This window comes from Lemur catta, chromosome 8, assembly GCF_020740605.2.
Source record: "Lemur catta isolate mLemCat1 chromosome 8, mLemCat1.pri, whole genome shotgun sequence".
NCBI lineage: Eukaryota > Metazoa > Chordata > Mammalia > Primates > Lemuridae > Lemur > Lemur catta.
The window spans coordinates 68,178,105-68,198,062 of record NC_059135.1 but is presented as its reverse complement, the minus strand read 5'-3'; the positions used below and the strand labels follow the sequence as shown (position 1 = coordinate 68,198,062).

Genomic DNA, 19,958 nt, shown 5'->3' with positions numbered 1-19,958 from the left:
AATGAATAAGAGTTTCTGTTATTCTACATTCTCACTGGTATTTGGTGTTGTCAGTATTTTGGATTTTAGCCATCCTAATAGGTATGTAGTGGTATCTCACTGGTATTTTATTTACTGACTATGTTGAGCATGTTTGCATATGCTTACTTGTTATCTGTATATCTTCTTTGGTAAGGTGTCTATTGATGTCTTTTGCCCACTTATTTTTAGGTATAGGTTTTTCATTTGAAAAAGAAAATTGTAAGTATATTACTGGGATTTTGAAAATAAGTAATTTAAATTTTTTATCATAGAAGCTTGCATATAATATATATGCAGTAAACATTAGATGAAATTGTTATAGATTATCTACATCACTTCTTAATAACATATCTATTAATAAAACAGAACTCACTCTCCCCAGTCCCTCAACCAGCTTCCCTTCCAATCTTTTAAAAATATCAATACCTCCAATATTCTTCCTTTTTATTTGGCTTAAATATTTTTATTATTCTTTATTCATCTCCTAAATGCAAACAAATTTCTGTCATTATTCTTTCCTCTGGAACTTTTGTTAAGCCAAGATGTGAGCTAGGGAAAAAAATAGTCTTATAATAATTTTGATACTTATGTCAAGGTATTTATTCTTATGTATAAGAGAGGATTTAATCATACAAAGTTCATTTCTCAGGTTAATTGGCATATTGCCTTGTTAACTTTTTAAATGTTTATTAGGCAGAGTAAAATATTACTTGAAATAAAATAACTACATGGCATTAAATTATTTTCTAATTTTTTGTTGTTGTTGTTCAATAAGTGACATATTTAATGGTATATACCACTAGCTCAAGGGACATTAAAATTGTCAGAATGTATAAGAATTTAGTTTCTGATTCTGAATGACACAAAATTTAATACCTGTGGATATGTCTGGCTATAACATACACCTTTTCTTCTCCTATTATTATTTCTATCTAATAATTTCTAAGTTGAGATATGGCCAGAGAGCTTAATTTCCAATATTGCAGGTGGATTAAATTCCCGGACCTTCCACTTTTCTCTCTCCCTTCTTTGTTTAGACCTTATTGTTTTGCAATATTAACAAGTCTTTGAATATTTTATATATTGTATATATTGGCATCATTTATATAACATGGATAATTCTATGCATAAATGTCAAAACATTCTGCAAAGATATATATGATAAAATTCCCCTAAAAGGTCCCCAGACTATTTGAGAATTTTACCTCTAGTACCCTTGGCTCACTACATTAACAAAATGCTTGTAGACAGATCATTTTTCACTTTAAAACCTGGGAGAAAATGTAGCCTGCCGTAGGAATTAAACTACATTTTAGCATAAACTTAGAGTTCATTTATGATTTCTTTTCTGAAAATATCAATTTTAAGAAAGTCACTGTACCTTATATTTGTATCTTATTTGTCTCAGCATTTTTATATCTTTGACTTTTTAGTCACTTTTGTATCTTATATGTTATGTGTCTCAGTATTTTTATATCTTTGACTTCTTTAAGTGATTTTCTATTTTTTTCATGAAATTAAAGTGAATTATAATAGTATCTAAGGAGATGAGAAACCATGTAGTTTAGGGAAACACAATAATTTGACTTTAAGTGTATGTCATGGCAGAAAATTAAATTTCTTTATAAGATTTGTATATACATGTTCAAACCAAACATTCATTTTTCTTTGAAAATAATGTGCTAAAATATCATATATTTGTGATTATTGGTGTGATATGGCATTTTCACAACCAAAATAAAAGGCGCTCAGAAATAGTTCCCATAAAATTATGGGAAATTTATTTTTCATTTACTTTCTATAAATAGCATAACAGCAAAATTAGAAGCAAAATTCTATGACCTTTTACTGCAAAGCATAGAACCAGAACAACTGCTGAATTGCAAATATTTATTCAAGCTCTGTTCTAAGCCTGCAAGCAAACACAATGTATTTGAATTTCTGCCAAAGGAGATGTTAAAAAATAGCTATAGTTTGTGATTTAAAAAGATGTGGCAGCCTATATAAAAAGTAAGATTCATGGGTTTGAGGAAAACAATTTTTAAATTGTCAGGTAAAATTATATATACTACATTTTATAAGGTGATCAATTACAGTTGCATAAAGCATAAAAATTTCACCAAAACTTTAAATTCAATAGAGTTCAAATGTATCAGAAATATCCAATTAATGTAATTATCCTACAGTTTAATGGTTAAATACAGATAAAGCCAAGCTCTCCACTAAATGTATCTAGATATACATGCATCTATATTTAATTTTATAAAGGTATAAGGAAAAAAACAACTGGTTATCATTGAATGTGATTTATCAGCAAGTATATCTTGTTTCTTTGTGCATGGGTGATTCATAATTTGAATAGTAATTATATATAATTTATTTTGATATTATTCACCCAATTTATCAATATAAGAAGCTCTTAGTATAGATATTTCAAAGTCAATTTTTGAGTTCATGAGTTAAACTGATTAATATTATCATCATTTTAAAAGCATAGAAAATAATCCAGGCTGGCATATTGCATATATCTATTTCATTAATAATTATATCCCTTGCGTTTTTGTTAGTGGCGCTCTGTATTGGTTGTGAAGTAGAATAGTATAGTGATGGGAATGGAAGATCTGTTTCATTCAAAAAGTTGACTTCACCTCTGCTAACATTCTTAACCATCCCATTCTTCCTCTTCCTCTTTTCCTCTTGCTGTCTCTCCTCAGGAGTGCATTGATCATCTAATACCTGGCACAATGTTGAGTAAGGAGCTGGATAAGGAATATAGGTGCTCCCTTAAGAAGCTTACTCTAATCTGAAATGTGTCTGTAACTGCAGTGAATTACCAAATAGGAACTGTATCGTAGAACAGGTAGAACTGGTGAGGCCTTTGCTTGTGCTCTTTCCTCACCCCAGAACGGGTTTTTTTTTTTAACTTTGTGGATATGTACCTGTAGCAAACTATGATTCATCTTTCAAGACTAGCTTTAAATGGAAGTTGAGCACGTTGATCCTTCCTCCATTGCCAAAAGCACCTTTAATTGAACACCTAAAAGAGTGCCTGGCAGAAAGGAGATGTTTAATAAATTAATAGATGTTAAACATTACTGTTTGAACTTAATTATGTATGCTTTGAGACATTTACCTTACCTAGCAGGCAAGGATGTGCATATGCATGTGCATGTGCGTGTGACAATATGACATATGGAAAATATAATAAATTAAAATAGAGAAATCAAGAAAGACTTCATAGATTAAAAGCATTTGCTCTGAGCTTTGAATGTGAGGAATCATGTCAACAGGTGGAGAGAGGGTAAAGGACCTGCCAAGCAGTTGAAACAGCATCAATCGTATCATATGAACGGGGACAATATAAAGCAGAGCTTTTTTTGTAATTCGTATGTAACATTTAGAAAAAGTTGACATGAATGTTCTTGCTTCGTATAATTTTTTCAAAAGGTTTTCTTCCCTATGACGAGGGGTAATGTTTTCTAAAATAATGAAATTTCAGCATCCCCTGAAAGATGTTCCATTTGTTTTTCTTTAAGCTAGAAATTTGTTAAATTTTCCTTTTGAAAAATATCTTTTCTGATGTCAGTCTTACAATATGAAGTATCCTCCAACAGCAATTGGATTTATTATACCTACATAGATAAGACGTTTTGGAAGCTAACAATGAATGGATTTAGGTAGCTATTGTTTTCATTGTATAATTGGCAATACAATGAAACATGATTTAATAGCTATCATAAAGAGAAGGCAGAAAAAGGTGTGCTAAGACTGGAACATTTCCATTGGGTTAGATTAAAGGAATGATAATCAGTTGGAAGTGAATTTGGCAAATTCAGTTAATATTTCTATATAAAGCAAAAATGAAGAGATGAAAATAGTGCTTTGTCAACCCAGTAGAGAAATTAACTGTATTTTGGGGAAAATAGTTGCTACTACAAAGTTAAGTCATACTTGTTTAGGGCAGGCCAGGTTGACAGTGATAGTGGATTTGGCTCAGTTCCTTATACACCCTTCTTCATAGTCCAGATACCAAAGGCAACATAGTCTATATCAAATTGCCAGAAATAAACAAGGTGAAAATTATTTCATTTGCTTAGAGCTGTTTCTTAGAAATGAGGTAATCAAAAGAATCACTTAAAATATATCTAAACTGACCTTCTAATTAATTGAAACCTTAATAATAATTGATATTTGCCACCGACGATTAAACTTTTATTATTTACCAGGTAATATGGTAGGCCCATAAATAGGTTATATCATTTATAGTCACAAAAACCTTATAAATTAGATAATATTATCCCCTCATTATTATCCATATTTTATAGCAATCATGGTTCAGATAAATTATATGCCCAATGCCTTTACTTATAGTGGATGGTTCAAACAAGAACAATCTCAAGTTTATATTCAAAGCCCATTGTTCCTTTGCTTAATATTCCCTTGTCTTTGATCCTTAGCATCTGTACTTACATTCTTTTTTTTTTTTTTTTTTTGAGACAGAGTCTCACACTGTTGCCAGGGCTACAGTGCCATGGCATCAGCCTAGCTCACAGCAACCTCAAACTCCTGGGCTCAAGCAATCCTCCTGCCTCAGCCTTCCGAGTAGCTGGGACTACAGGCATGTGCCACCATGCCCGGCTAGTTTTTTCTATATATATTTTTAGTTGTCCATATAATTTCTTTCTATTTTTAGTAGAGATGGGGTCTCACTTTTGCTCAGGCTGGTCTCGAACTCCTGAGTTCAAACAATCCTTCCCCCTCAGCCTCCCAGAGTGCTAGGATTACAGGCGTGAGCCACCGTGCCTGACCTGTACTTACATTCTTTTTTGAAGATCTAACATTTTGTTCTATTGGTCATTGTTAAAAATCTATTTTTTTCTTTTGTTCTGGGACTAGAAACTTGAAGTATTATATTTGAAATATTTTTTGCTAAATGTTTTACTGAAACTTTATTTTCTAACAAATATAATTGGGCTTTTCTTCTTTATATATATATATGTATATATTTTTATAATTCTTTGACCTACCTTGAACAATAATGGCAAACTGATGTCTGAGAACACATTTTAAGACCAAGTGCTTGTAAATAATAGAGGATAATACTGAGTTGAATGCATGCCAGAAACTTCTGCTCCCCTCTAAAAGTCTGTCTTGAGCAGAATATATTAAGCTTTAAAGGGATTCCATCTATTTGAAAACTGCAGTTTCTGGAAGCAATTTATGTATTCTTAATGGTTTTGTAACCTATATCCCAGAAGAGCCTGATGCCAGTAACCTTAGTATTATTGAACAGTGGTGTACACAGTTTCTTTATGTTTTATAAACAAGATAAGGAAAAAAAAACATAATAAACTTCCTCAGAAGGTTTATAGTTTAAATCTGGGTTCAGCTCAGTGCAACACAATAGAGTGCGTGCAGAGAATGCCAAGCAAGGCTTATAGTTATTACATCTTGGGGGATGGGTGAAATTTTGGAAGTACTCTAGAGAAGAAACTGCTACAGTCCTTATTCAATAATTCTCAGAGCAATATTTAGGGTGGACTAGGAAATTACTTTGTGATATAGAATATGCTCTGCATGCTAAGCTACTAGCTGATTCATTTATAAAAACAGCTGCCAATTTGAAGGAAAAATAGACAAAATGGATAGATTTAAGGAAAAATTTGTTATTTGGTTAAATTTTTCAGCTTCTCTGTGTGTGTGTGTGTGTGTGTGTGTGTGTGTGTGTGTGTGTGTGAAAGCTGTAGTCATATAGCCTGTATTCCAAGGAGAACTCACCTGGGAGAAAATGACCAATATTTATTGTGCAGGCAGTTTACATATGTCACTTACTTTCATTTAATTCTCACACTATCCATGTGAAATCAGCAGAGTGGGACTCAATTTACAGATAATGAAATTAAAGCTTAAAGAGATTTAGTAATTTTTTTAAGGTCACACATTAATTAGTGGTGGAGTTGGGATTCAGTGTTTGATTTTAGGTGAATTTGACCTTAAAATCTATGTTTTATCCTCTATGCAAATGGTCTCCACAGCTGACATGACCTGTTTACCTCAGACAACAGAATATCAACTAGGATTGTCCAGCTGACCAAGAAGCTGAATGGTTCAGTTGTTTTAGTGATACTTAAAGGTTTTGTTTATTTAAGAAGATATCTGAGAAATATAGATATCATACTACAAATGAACAATATACAATTTACTTAACCAATAAACTCAAATATATATGTATATATATACACATATACCTATACCCACATACATATATATATATGTATGTACAAATGATACTGATTTTTAATTCTGAGATTAGATTTTAATGTGCTCTTACTAAGGATTTCATGAGATAGTGAAGTTATTGGTTAAGAGCTTAGGTTGGGGAATCAGTGTGGGTTCTGGACTTAGCTCTGTGCTTACTCTCTGTTCCTTGACTTTTCAAGTTCCAGAGTTCTCCCTGAAATATGGAAATAATAAAATCTGATTTACAGTGTTGTTGTGATGATTAATGAGATAGAATATATAATATCTATACTGCATGTTTTACGTACTCCTAAGTACCTAATATGTAATTAACTTTGTCACTATTATCTTTACTGTTAATAATTAATGATTTTAACCAACAGTCAGGGGAACATAAGAAAAATTTTTTTTCCTGTCCAATAGGAAGAGGACTCATTCATTATTTCTTAAAAGTAAATGGCTCCCTTTGATTTCCCATACTTTTTCCACATATAATAATAGCTATAATAAATATAATAGCTAATATTTATTGACATTGGTAAATATGTTGCACATAATATTTCATAAAGTTATTCCAAAGATCATGGAACATATGTACTATAATTATTATCATTATTTTAAGGATTAGAAGAACTGAAGTTTAGAGAGACAAAGACACCTTCCCAAAATTAAATAGCATAGGTGATAGAGCTGGGAAGTAGCCCCAGGGTTGTCTGGCACCAGAGTACTTACTTCAAGGAGTTGTGCAAGTGCCTCTGGTGTTCATCCCTATAAAAACAGTCATTTCTTTCATGCTTTGTTTTTGTCTTAACTGTAGCAAATCTGGTCACCCTGACCACAAAAAATCACAGACTTGATGCTCTTGTACCCAAAAGTTGACACTTTTAAGTTAGTACTGATTAACTATATTTCTAATGCTGAACTCCCTCTTGTTCCTTCTTTTGACCATGTAGTTACAACTTTGTAGAGAGGCGGTATATAGCATAGGCATTAAGAACATGAATTCTCAAGCCAAATTTCTTGAATTCAAATTCCAGCTTCATCACCTCTGTGTGATCTTACTATCTTGTAGCCCTCTGTGACTCAGTTTCTACCTCTAGAAAATAGGAAAAGGGATAACAGCACCTTCCTCAGAGAGTTGTGAGGATTAAAACCAACATATAAAAAGTGCTCTGAGAGATTCTTGGCACATAGCCTTATATAGATTATTATTACATGGCTCAACTGAAGGGGATTTGCTTTTTTGTTTGTTTTTGTTTAATGCATGTGTGATAAGACACAGCAACCTCTACAGGAGAGTGTTCTCCCCACTCCCACTCCCTCTCTCTCTCTCTCTCTCATCTTCCCTCTCCCTCTCCTTCCCCTTCTCTCTTTTCCTCTCTCTGGTTCTCCTCCTCCCTCTCCCTCTCCCTCTGTCTATTCTCTCCCTTTCACCTCACCCACCCGCTCAAAGCAACTTCTATATTTGATAAGGTTTAGATAAAGCTTGTGCTGTGCTGAAGTTATTGATTGTGTGATATTTTCTGTGTCACAGCATCCAGACATTGCCCTTGGCCTGTGGTTATATTGGTATTAACCATATCATGCCCACTTTGTGTGAGTGACACTGCCACCACCTCTGGTCAGGAGAAATAATGGAAAATAACTGATTTAGAGGTATTCTGAAAGTTGAATTAAGGTCTCGTCAAATAACAACTCACTTTGTCATTTTCGCTTAAAAACCTTTCAGACCTGTTCTTTGAATGAACATTCAATTCAGTTAAAAGGATGAACTCAGGGTGATGTAAAAGCAGAATCAGGAAAGGGAAATGTCAAAAATAAAGAGGTTAGACTACATTTCCTCTACCATTTTAAATAGACATACTGACACTGGAATAAATTACATTAAACAATAATATATACCCTTTTAAATTCTGTGAATCAAGGCACAGAATAAATCTTTATTTTTTTTTTCACAAAATGTTTTTTTATCTAAAGATTCAAAAGTTCCAGCTATTTCCAGTAGCAGCATCTGTTGCTTTGCCAGTTTCCACAGAGATGAGCTCCTGTTGATCTTCACCACATTTGTTCAAGCCCAGAATCTGGTTAAAACATGCAAACAGTCCTGTTGCTGGCTAAGAGGTGCAATCGCATAGTACCCTTTGAATAATGCTATTCATTTGCATTTTTTTTTAATTCAGATGGCATTTGCAATTCAAGCATGGATTATTTTAAAATAATTTGAATTAGAGGAAGAAAATTAGAGGAAGAGAAGATAAAGCATTATAGAAGGAAGAATGCTGTGATACATGCATGTTCTTAGAAAACATAATTATATCTACTTTAAAGCTTCTCAATTGAAATTTGCATTTTTATTTTTTTTCAACACCATTTTGGGATAACTTTTGCAAAACGAAGTAGTCTCTCAATTATATCTTATCTTGGTTCATTGTCTAAGCTGCAGATTGGCAATCATAGACATTTTCCTGTATCCAATTTATAAATCATCCATATCATTATCCATATATAACTTGTTAATTAATAAGATCCTGAGGTGAAACCAGATTTTAAAACTATGATATGTGTGGATTAGAAATATTTGTTGTGTAACTACATTTTAGGAATGTGTGAAAGGAAAAACAGAAGAACAAACAAGGGTAAAGTGCTCACAAATGTTCTCCGTACAATTAACACAGTATTCTAAAATATTGTAATTGATTCTAGCCATCCAGCTTGCTCCAAGCCTTTTCTCCAAGTTTCTACACTTAGGCCCTCTGCTATTGGGGATACTGAGGTGGAAAACGTGGAGAAACCCTCAAAGTTGGGAATATGAAGAATGTAACCTTTTCTGTATTTTTAAATATTTTGAATATATGTCTGACAACATTTAAAAAGAATTATTATCTGACAGTGACTTTTATATTTAATTTTTTATATTACTAACATGGAATAAATGACTAATATGTAAAAGTTCCCCACTTATAGTAATTTATTCTCACTAATTTTCAGGAAGATCAGGAAATGCAGGTAGTAACTATGGAACAATAAGAACAGTGATCATGAATGGGCATTGCCTAAACGCCAAACAGGGTTCTGTGCCTTTACTTTCAAATTCTCAGCAGGTTTATAAAAGAGGGGATGTTACCTCTAGTTTATAAAAGAGAAAACAGGCCCAGAGAGTTTTAGATAATTTTCACAAGCTATTTAGTAGTGATATTGACAGCCACTTTCATAAACTTTGTAATTATATAATGATTTTGCCTCACGTATTATCAGTTTTCTGTGAAAAGAAGGAAAGTTAATTTTATATAGTGGAGTAGAATCCCCACCTTCCTTTTCAGTCAAAATCAGGCACTGGCATTTCAATAACAATGTTTACAGGTATTTTAATGTGAACAAACAATTGAATGCCTCTTTCCACTATAGATGTAATAGCACCTGAAGTACCTTAATAATTGATGGCCTGTTTCCCCAAAGTTAAAATTGTTTTTATTTTATTTTATTCCCCCTCCATTTTTTCTCCATTTAAGTGTTTCTAGTTCTTTTCCATGGCTTCTGGTAACCCAGTAGGAAACAACTCAAGGGGATCAGCAATGTGGTATGTTGTGATGGTTAAAGTGGGGGACAGAATTTTGATTTTACATTTTATATTCTTTTTCTAATGTAAAAAAAAAGTCACCAAAGTGAAATGTGCTAAGATGATGATAGTCACCAAATTTTGTTTCAATATTTATTGTGTTAGAAATAATCCAACAAAGTTCATGATCTGAATTTAACTCAATATATACATGAATTTATATTAATCAAAGGGCAAACCTACAAACTGACCTTACATTTCAAAACATTGAATTATATTGAGTGTGTACTCGCTTAGGATATTCTGCCTGCCATCAATTTTCAATACTGTAAGTTTTTTTTAACTAAAATAAGGTTATAAGGAAGTACTGTCACTTAATAAAACATACATTTATGGTCTTTTAAATTAAGGTCCTGGACTAGAAAGATACAGAGAATTTATGAGAATGGTTGCTTTTAGGGAAAAATTAAGGGATACTGTAACATTATTTATTTTATTATTTCATATCTTAATAGATAGGAACATTGAATATTTGCTTTTTATTCTAGATACTTTCCTATATCTTTAAATTTCTCAAAATGCAATGAAGTAAATATAACAGGAAATGCATTTTGATCTTTTCTGATTAAATGATGATCTGCAAATTTCTCTTGTGAAATATTTAGACTAGGAAATTATTGGAAAATACAAAATGCTGCTATGTGTGTGTCTATATAACTTACAAATTAATTTTTAAAATAATTTCATTATCTTCATATATAAATGTTTCTGGGGGCTTTTTCTGACAGAAGATTGATTATAAACACTGATATTTTGGTCACTGTCACAGTTGTATCATTACAGAGATAAAGTGATAAATTGTTTGGAATGGGGTTCCTAACTATTAGGGGCATCATTGCAAAGTAAAACAACAACAAAACAAATCACACACACAGAAATTAGAATGATCCTGACATTTTTTCTCTACAGCTTACTAGGTTAGTATTTATAGCTTTGATAGATACACTTTCAAGAGACTTAACCTCTCTCAGCACTAGATTCCTTATCTTTAAAATGGACATAAGTATATCTTCTTAACAGGACCATACTGGGGATTAGGAAAAAAAGAGAGACAGAGCACCTAATCCAACACTTGTCATATGATAGGCGTTTATTTCCTATGTAAGCTTCTTTGAAAACTGTCTTGAAAAAGATGGTATATAATGATAACTAATTCCCTGGTAATATAAAAGTGATATTATTCATAAGGCAAGATTTCGGAAGGACTCAGTGAAGGTTTTAATTTATCTTCAATGTGGCTTTTTAATTATGTATTTTATCCTAATTTTCTGTACATATTATATGTGTGATTACTAGTCAGAGAGAAAAAAGGCAAAATATCCCTTTATCAAAACTATGCCAGGCTTAAAAACAATAGAAATTACTTAGAATGTGATGGGGGAGAATTGAAATGAATGAAAAAAGATTGTCATTCCCTACCTAAATGGTACTTGATTATTGAAGGGATGATTTTTTTAAATTCATCATTTTACATTTTAATAGCCTTTAATAGAAGTCTGATAGTAAAGGTAGAGGAAAGTGGTAAATTTTACCACTTACAGAAAATTGTATCTTTTGACGAATATAAGACAGAAACTTGATGTATGGTTTTGATTTATTTATGTACTGCCAGTCTTCACAAAATGAATATTCAGAGCTTGACTGATTTGATAGGAATTCAATCAAAATAAATGACTAATAAAGAGAACAAAATTGAGTAAATAAGAGTATCTTGAGGCAAATGACATCCAAGCAACATAATATATAAATTGCAAAGTTTTACATCTGATATACAGCATCCAGTCCCAGATATTCCTAGAGCAAGAATGGAACTTGATATATCACATGGCCCATACTACTGGCTGTAGCATATGGATTTCTAAAACCTTAGCAAATTTTTTTTCTGGCCTTATAGATCCAAAAGGATAGAATCATGACAATAACTTTCTATAATCCAGCATAGAAATATTTTTACCTTTTATTCTTTAGCAAATACTTGGGAGAATTATCATTGGTCTTCCTGCATCCTATATATAGCAAGCCTTCACTGTATGAAGAGAAAAAGTTGAGCTCTCATTTTGTTAAGAGCCAACTATCTGTAGAAATCATATGACCCATTTCATATTTCCATATATGTTATTTTATTTCATGCTCACAACAATCCTATGAGACAAATGTTGTTTTCCATGTTTACTCTACAGAAGAGGAAAGTGATACTCAGTTAAGTATCTGTCTTACCCTTGCACATTGGTAAAGTTTGGATCAAAAGTCAGGTTTGTTTCATATATGTCATTGCTTTTTAAATGATAGGAAATAATTACATAATTTCTCCACTTACTTCCTTATAAGGACACATAGTTCTGAAATAATTATGTGCCATTTTTGCTTTTGGTTTATGGATAATAATTATGCTACTTTAGCTTTCAAACAGAAATAGTATCAGCACTCTGTTGTTTTTCTCTCTTTTTTTTTTTTTTGGAAGAAAATGTATGTATCAAAACTATTAACCTATAGTAAATCTTTTAACCTGTTCTATTATTCAGTCTACTCAGATAAATAGTCCAAAACTGATTTAACAAAGCAAGATGAATTCTTTACATCAAACTGACTTTATATTTGCTTCTACTATGCAAAAATTATTAAGGGTTTTCTTTTTGCTTATAGGGATGACTTGTCAAGCTCGGACATCATACACAGAAGATGAAGTTCTCTGGGGTCATCGTTTTTTTCCTGTAATTTCCTTAGAAGAAGGATTCTTTAAAGTTGATTACTCCCAGTTCCATGCAACATTTGAAGTCCCCACCCCACCTTACAGTGTGAAAGAGCAGGAGGAAATGCTTCTTATGTCATCCCCTTTAATAGCACCAGCCATAACTAACAGCAAAGAAAGACATAATTCTGTGGAATGCTTAGATGGTCTAGATGACATTAGTACAAAACTTCCATCTAAGCTGCAGAAAATTACGGGAAGAGAAGACTTTCCCAAAAAACTCTTGAGGATGAGTTCTACAACTTCAGAAAAAGCCTACAGCTTGGGAGATTTGCCCATGAAACTTCAACGAATAAGTTCAGTTCCTGGCAACTCAGAAGAAAAACTGGTTTCTAAAACCACCAAGATGTTGTCTGATCCCATGAGCCAGTCTGTGGCTGATCTGCCACCAAAGCTTCAAAAGATGGCTGGAGGAGCAGCTAGAATGGAAGGGAATCTCCCAGCCAAATTAAGAAAAATGAACTCTGATCGCTTCACATAACAAAACACCCCCTTAGGCATTATTTAATGTTTGATTTAGTAATAGTCCAATATTTGGCTGATGAGGTAATCCTCCCTAAGGAATCTGAAGGCACATTTTTCTCCCAGTCCTATAAGCATATTTGAAAACCCTTCCTTCCCAAACATCGCTTAATAGACAGAAAACAAAGGTTATGAAGGGAGGATATTATAAGAAAGTTATTAATGGGCATGTATTATCACATCAAGCATGCAATAATGTGCAAATTTTGCATTTAGTTTTATGGCATGATTTATATATGGCATATTTATATTGTATATTCTGGAAAAAAATATATATATATATTTAAAGGGAGGTATTCTCCCCAACATTTCTAATATATGTATTAAGCCAAACATGAGTGGATAGCTTTCAGGGCGATAAAACTACATATATGTGTGTGTGTGTGTATGTATACACACATATACATATACATAAATATACATACACACACATACATACATAAATATCTGATAAAATTGTGATGTTTTGTTCAAAGTTGTAGTTCTTGTGCATGTTTACTTTATTAGAATAGAGAGGCTACTGGCATTAATTATTAATACCAAATATTTTAGCCTTAAATTATTTGTCATTTTAAAATCTGATTTATGTTTTCTGCTGTTAAGGTCCTGGGAGGTTTTCACTTGTATTTTCTATGAGAGTCACACAAGTTTGTGCTATTTATGGCCCTGCAAAAATATAACCATTATATGTTTAACTTGTAAATTCTGGATCATACCAGTCATGGTATATCATTAAAAATTTTTTTTTATGATTTTTAAAAGTTGCTAGTACTGGGGGGAATATATGTTGATTAATTTGAGAGTTGGTCCTTTCCTGGACTAATTAAAATCTGGAAATTTGTTCTGTATACAATCTAATACAAATGTGAGCTCTAAACAAATGCTGAATCATTGTAATAGTCAGTAGCCAAGTTATATTGAATATATCAGAATCTGTGTGAAATTACATAATTAATGGTCCCTGTTTCAAACTGAGTCAATTGGAAACATTTTCATCATTTTTCTGGAATCTTTGTCCATTTAAAAAAACCAATCATTTATCTTTCAGAAGACATGACGATACAGTGAAACAGATGATAAATAATTATGCTTAAAATATGTATGTCTAACTGAGTCTCTTTTTTATTCTGTTTTCTTGTTTATGGCATTTGTTGTAACAGGATAGACTTTTTCCTCACCTGGGGTACCTATCCCATGCTTGTCATTTGTAGTTCAGGAGGATTGTTTTGAAAAGACCTGAGAGAAATTAAAACTAGATGAATTGAAGATACCTTACACACAGTTGTTTTTGTTGAACACTGATTTTATTGGTTTCTTGGATCCCTGGCTTACTCAAATAATTTTTTCAGTATGGTTTTCTAACCCCAAAGTCTGATATTTATGACTTATTGGCAGTAATCAAAAGTGATCAGTAGATGACCTTCAAAATAAAGATTTGGAATGATGAGATTTTTAAGAAAATTTAGAAGTGTTCCTTATCAGAATATTGTGGGGTTTCCTATAAAACTTCTTTGGGCATTACTAAGTCTGCCCAGAATTAAAATATTTCTCATTAATATGTAAATAATGAATCGCTGGTTTGGGCTGCCATCGTTGCCTGTTTTTTCAGAATCCTGTGATGATTTTATTATTGGCAAATTATTGCATTCACAATTCTATCATTGACTATACTAACACCTTCTGGCTACCTCTATATCAACCAAATTCTGTAGGTGCAAAAATATACCAGGGAATTGTTACTGGCAAAATGATCAAACTGGAGCATCCATCCACTGTGAAGAGAGTGGACTGCCCTTTCCTTTGATTACCAAATTCTCTCACTTGCTAGATGTAGGAAGGAAAATAGTGAGAGAGAGAGAAAGGGGTCCAGAGGGCACGGTATGTTTATTAGCAGTGGAAAAAGCTGCATGGATCATTTAGTCCAACAACTTAAATATAAACAGAGCCATAATTTACTTTGGAGAGTCATTTTCATTTGTCTTTGGTGCCAGGGAGAAGATGGAACCAAAAACAAACTCTCCAAACGTAGTCACACATTCAACACAATTTTTTGCCTGCCTTCTATATCGTAGGCATTTTCTAGTTCCCGGGGATTTGGATTTAAATAAGTCAGAGGAGGTCACTGCTCACCACGAACAATGCACACCAGAGGAGAGTCGGAGGAGACAAACGAAAAAGAAATGAGCCCATTTCAGGTAGTCAAAATATCAATTAAAAGAATGAAAACAGGGTAACATGATGCAAAATGACTGTGGAGTAAGAATAGATTATTTTAGAAGATGTAACTAGCTTAGGGAGAGCGAAATTTCAACAGAAACCTGAATGATGAGAAAGCTACTGTTGCCAAAATTAACTTGTCTGAGTGAATGGTATTCTTCTGTCTTTTCCACATATGTGTGGGAAAGGTATGATTTCTGCATGTAATTGCAGTTTAACCCTTCTTCCTAGGTTTTTCATAGGTCCCAGTTGACCCAGAAATATTACAGTTTATACCTGTTGTACTTGTGTAATACTAGTAGCACTCCCTTTCATTCTTATAATGTCCTGGTTTGAATGACATATGGTGAAGCTTTTGTTGAAACTAAATTATAAAGTCTGATATATTTGGATAAAAATAAAGAATTGCTTTTCTTCTCCTTTTGCTGATTTTTCTGACACTGATCATTATAAGAAAAACCATCTCAGTTTCATATATTTCAGCCTGCAGGCCTTCTTACTAAAGTGACTTTATGTAATGTTTGTTCAATCTGTACATGACATGTCTCGCAGCAATGAAAAGTTATGCATTTTATTGAATGAATAAAAAAATAAACCTCTGCTATTTCCACTTCTGGAAGTTGTAAGAGCTCAAATCAAAGAGACTAAACATCAATTTAAGCCAAGATAATTTTCACCCCACCGATGTGGTGGTTATTGAAAAGGAAAACATTATATGATCTTTGAACTGAATAACTTAACCACTGGAAACTAGTCCCGTTTTATAGGATTTTCACGACATAGCTCTTGTTATAGTAAAATATTTCATTCTATTTATCAAAATGATGTAAATAAAAGAAAGACAATTATTTTGATAATATTTATCTTCAATTTAAATATTTATTCTTTTCAGCAAAATGTGTATACACTTTTGTAAATATATACCAAATGAAAAATAAGGATATTTTATCATTATTTCTGAAAAAAATTCTTATGCTATTTTAAATTCATCCATATATGGCATAAAGTATTATAAAAAGTATTCAGTTGTATCAGTACTCAAGAACCTTTTTGTCTGGACAGAATGGGCTCATAATGCATTATTTCTGTGGGAGGAAAACCGAGGTCATGGGAAGATGACTTACATTCTCTTTGTATTATGAAAATTTCTGCCATTCCATATGATGAAGAGGGTTCCGCTTGACTGCACAGCATGTCTGTGAGCTCTACTTCAGAATTTATGCTTGAATTTCATTGTACATATTTAAATTAGTATCAAACTAATTGCATTTTCTGGCATGCAATCTATAATTATTTAAATGTACAAGGTCCTTTAGGTTACAAAAATATAAAATCATGTATTCAACACTGCAAGTTCAGTTTTATAAAAACTATATTAAACTTTTGAAACATGATTGGGTTTAATTTTTACAGTGTGCTCATCATTTTTCTACTTTTCAACAGTTAATTATTCACATTCCTTGATTCAGTTCGTTTATCATAAGACTCAATTCCTGATAGACCCTGATTCAATCCATCACCAGTCATTCCTTGAGAATTCCTATTATTTTGGCTCCTTGTTGGTGAGACGCTTGAACAGCATGGAACCTGAACTTGATAATGCAGATAATTGAGACCTGCGTTTCTTGGAGGAAGCTACATGACCATCGTATTCTTTGCTGAACTGTTTTAGAAGCCACAGTAAGTAAAGCAGACAAGTGCGTAGTTTTCTTAATTTTGTTTAAATATCAAATCATCTTTTAATAAAGTGTTCAGTTGCTTCACCTGAAAGTGTCTCATAGAAAAATGTGTTTCTAATCTTGGATCAGATGAGTTCCATGATATGTAATGCACCAAACTCCCAGGCACCTCACAGAATTAATTTAAAAATTTAAGGTGCTGCAGCTTCTGCTCTGGTGCAGTTCAGAGAGAATGGTCCTCATCATTTAGTAGAATTGTTCATTTTGGTTTTTTTCCAAGTTGGGAGTTTTTCTTTCCTTGTAAGGTTTTCTTGAAATCATGGCTGTTTCAGAATACCTGGGCTGTGTATGACCAATGGGTTCTATAGTGAAGAAATATGGTAGGTCCCACTATATCTTCCTTGCTTATTAAATATCACATATGTATTCCTATTTATCCTTTCCTGGTTCTGGATGTGTCCGTCACTTGCATATCAATCACATGTGCATGGGGCTATGGACAGAGAAAAAGATATCCTAGAAGAAGCTGAAACTCCAAACCTAACATCATGCAATTGTGGGTACCTTCTCCAAGATATCCTACAGGGAGAATTTTTTTTTTTTACCTGGCTTCTGACTAATGAAATCATGGTGAAACCGAAGAATGTTTAAGGCAAAGAGAATATGCCCCCACTATTGGATTCCTCAGAACTTTCACACGTTATTTGAATCCTCAGAACAACTATGCATAGTAGAGATTCATCCCCATTTTACACTTGAAGAAACTGATTCTCAAAGAGGCTGTTTAGTGGGTTTTTTAATTAAATCCACAAACATGAGATGTAGTCTCTGCCCCCCGGGAGTCTAAAATCTATGGAGAATCTTTGTCTTTTACGACAACTGTGTATCCCAGGCAATTTGGATGCATAAACATAAATATTCAACGACTGTGTGCAATAGTTTCAAACCTGCAGGATGCCTTGTGCAGGGGGCATCCTTGCTGTGATTTGGAGAAGTGGTGGGTGGAAGGCGGTAGGTGCTTGAGGAATAGCTGTGGTCAGCATTGTGAAGACAAGGACAAATTAAAATGAAGGAAGTAATGGAGGAAGGTGGAAACTTGAAGTGGCCCACAGAGAAATACATGAATGGCAAAATGGTAAAATGAAAGCCAAACTAAAAGAAGTCCACTGGACAATTGAAAAAATAATTATTAATATAAAATATTTCAAATAAATAGGAAATGTCCTCATACAGAGGTACCACAGACCTAGAGGTTAAAACAAATGATATAGTAACATTTTGCTGCATATGCCTCATGAATTGCTAAAGAAATAAAGTGTGATAGAAATAGCTAAAACAGCCACCTCTTGTCTTCTAAACCCTACACTATTCCCAGCCATCACTATCTGGAAATTTGTGCAAATGCTTCTCATGAGCATGTGTGTGTGTATAAAAATGAGTATGTGTATATATATGTACATATACTATAAGCATATTTAAATATTTATATATAAATATTTCATATGTAGATATAACAAACCATATGTACATACACACACCCTTAATGATAAGTTTTTTTTCTGCCTTCTCTTGGATTTTGTATTTTCTTTGCCTTTTTAAAAATATTTCATGTCTATTATTTTAGTAATCCTTAATATTTCAGTTTGCATACATGACCTAATGAAATCTAGTTAATTAACATTTCTACTCTCCTTTCAAACAACATAAATGTCCTAGAGTTTGTTAAAGTCACCACATCTTCTGTTGTCTGTGCTATTTTTATAGCACAGTATTATATGTGTTTTTAACGTTCTAACAAATAATTGTTATTAAGTCAATGCATTTTTATATTTACCTATAAATTTACTGATTTCTTTGTTCACCATAGCTTCTTGCATTTAACTCCTTCATTCTTCTTTCTCTTTTTTTATTAGGTCTATATCCCAATAGGTTTTTAGGCAAACATCTGTGGTAGAAAAATCTCGGTTCTTGATCATCTGAAATATTTTTTCTTTCTTTTATAATTGTATTCTGGACTTTCATATTGATTAAAAGTCTATTATGTATCTAATTGCTGTGTTTCAGGGAGAAGAGTATTTGCATTTTCTCTTTGATTTAAACATTCTTCAGTTTCACCATGATTTCATTAATCAGAAACCAGGTTAAAACGAATTTCTTCCTGTAGGATATCTTGGAGAAGATATCCATACCTGCATGATGTTAGGTTTGGAGTTTCAACTTCTCCCAGGATATCTTTTTCTCTGTCCATAGCCCCAGGCACAGCCAAGCTTCATCATCACTGGGGCATAGGTGTAAAATTTTGGCCCCGATAAGACTTTACAGGGCCCTAGAGTTATGTAGGATCTTCACTTCTTGTTATCTGCTTTACAAGTGTCTTAACAAGCATATTTCCGTCATGAATGTTAAACTCTCAGTCACCCAAATTAAGACCTTCACCTAAGTTTAATTCTCCTGAAGATACACACACACATGTACACACACACTCTCATATATGGGAGAAATTCCTTCTGAATTTCAAAGACATTGTTTCCTGTATGTGTATATATGTGCACATATATGTATATACATATATACACACACAAATATATGTGGGTGTATATATATATAGTAGAAAACCGTACATACATATAGATTAAAGTCATGAAGTTTCTATAAGGCTTGTTACAATAAACAACAGTCCCTACTACCTACTCTCTCCTCACTCTCTCCCCAGAGACAGACTTTCAACACTTCTGAATAATTCTGTTGTTATTTACATGCAAATTCCTAACCATTCTTTTACTGCTTCTTGATTTTCAATTTTGTGGCATTATCTGTTTGCTTTCCACTGTGGTAGAAGAAAATTTAGTTTTATTTCAACCTTTGCTACCCACTATGTATCTATAACATTCACTTTATCATATAGTTAAATTTC

General features: G+C 32.8%; 1 protein-coding gene across 2 annotated transcripts in view; it reads left to right on the top strand.

The window, feature by feature from the left end:
* Nucleotides 1–14,246, top strand: part of KCNJ3 (potassium inwardly rectifying channel subfamily J member 3) — a 154,098-nt gene extending 139,852 nt beyond the window's left edge. Inside the window, exon 3 of one of the 2 annotated variants that reach the window (XM_045558818.1) lies at nt 12,521–14,246. In XM_045558818.1, coding sequence (XP_045414774.1) covers nt 12,521–13,107 — 587 coding nt within the window. In that variant the 3' untranslated portion in view covers nt 13,108–14,246. The remainder of the gene's footprint in view (nt 1–12,520) is intronic. The other variant, XM_045558819.1, reaches the window with a different exon arrangement.
* Nucleotides 14,247–19,958: the final 5,712 nt, after the last annotated feature.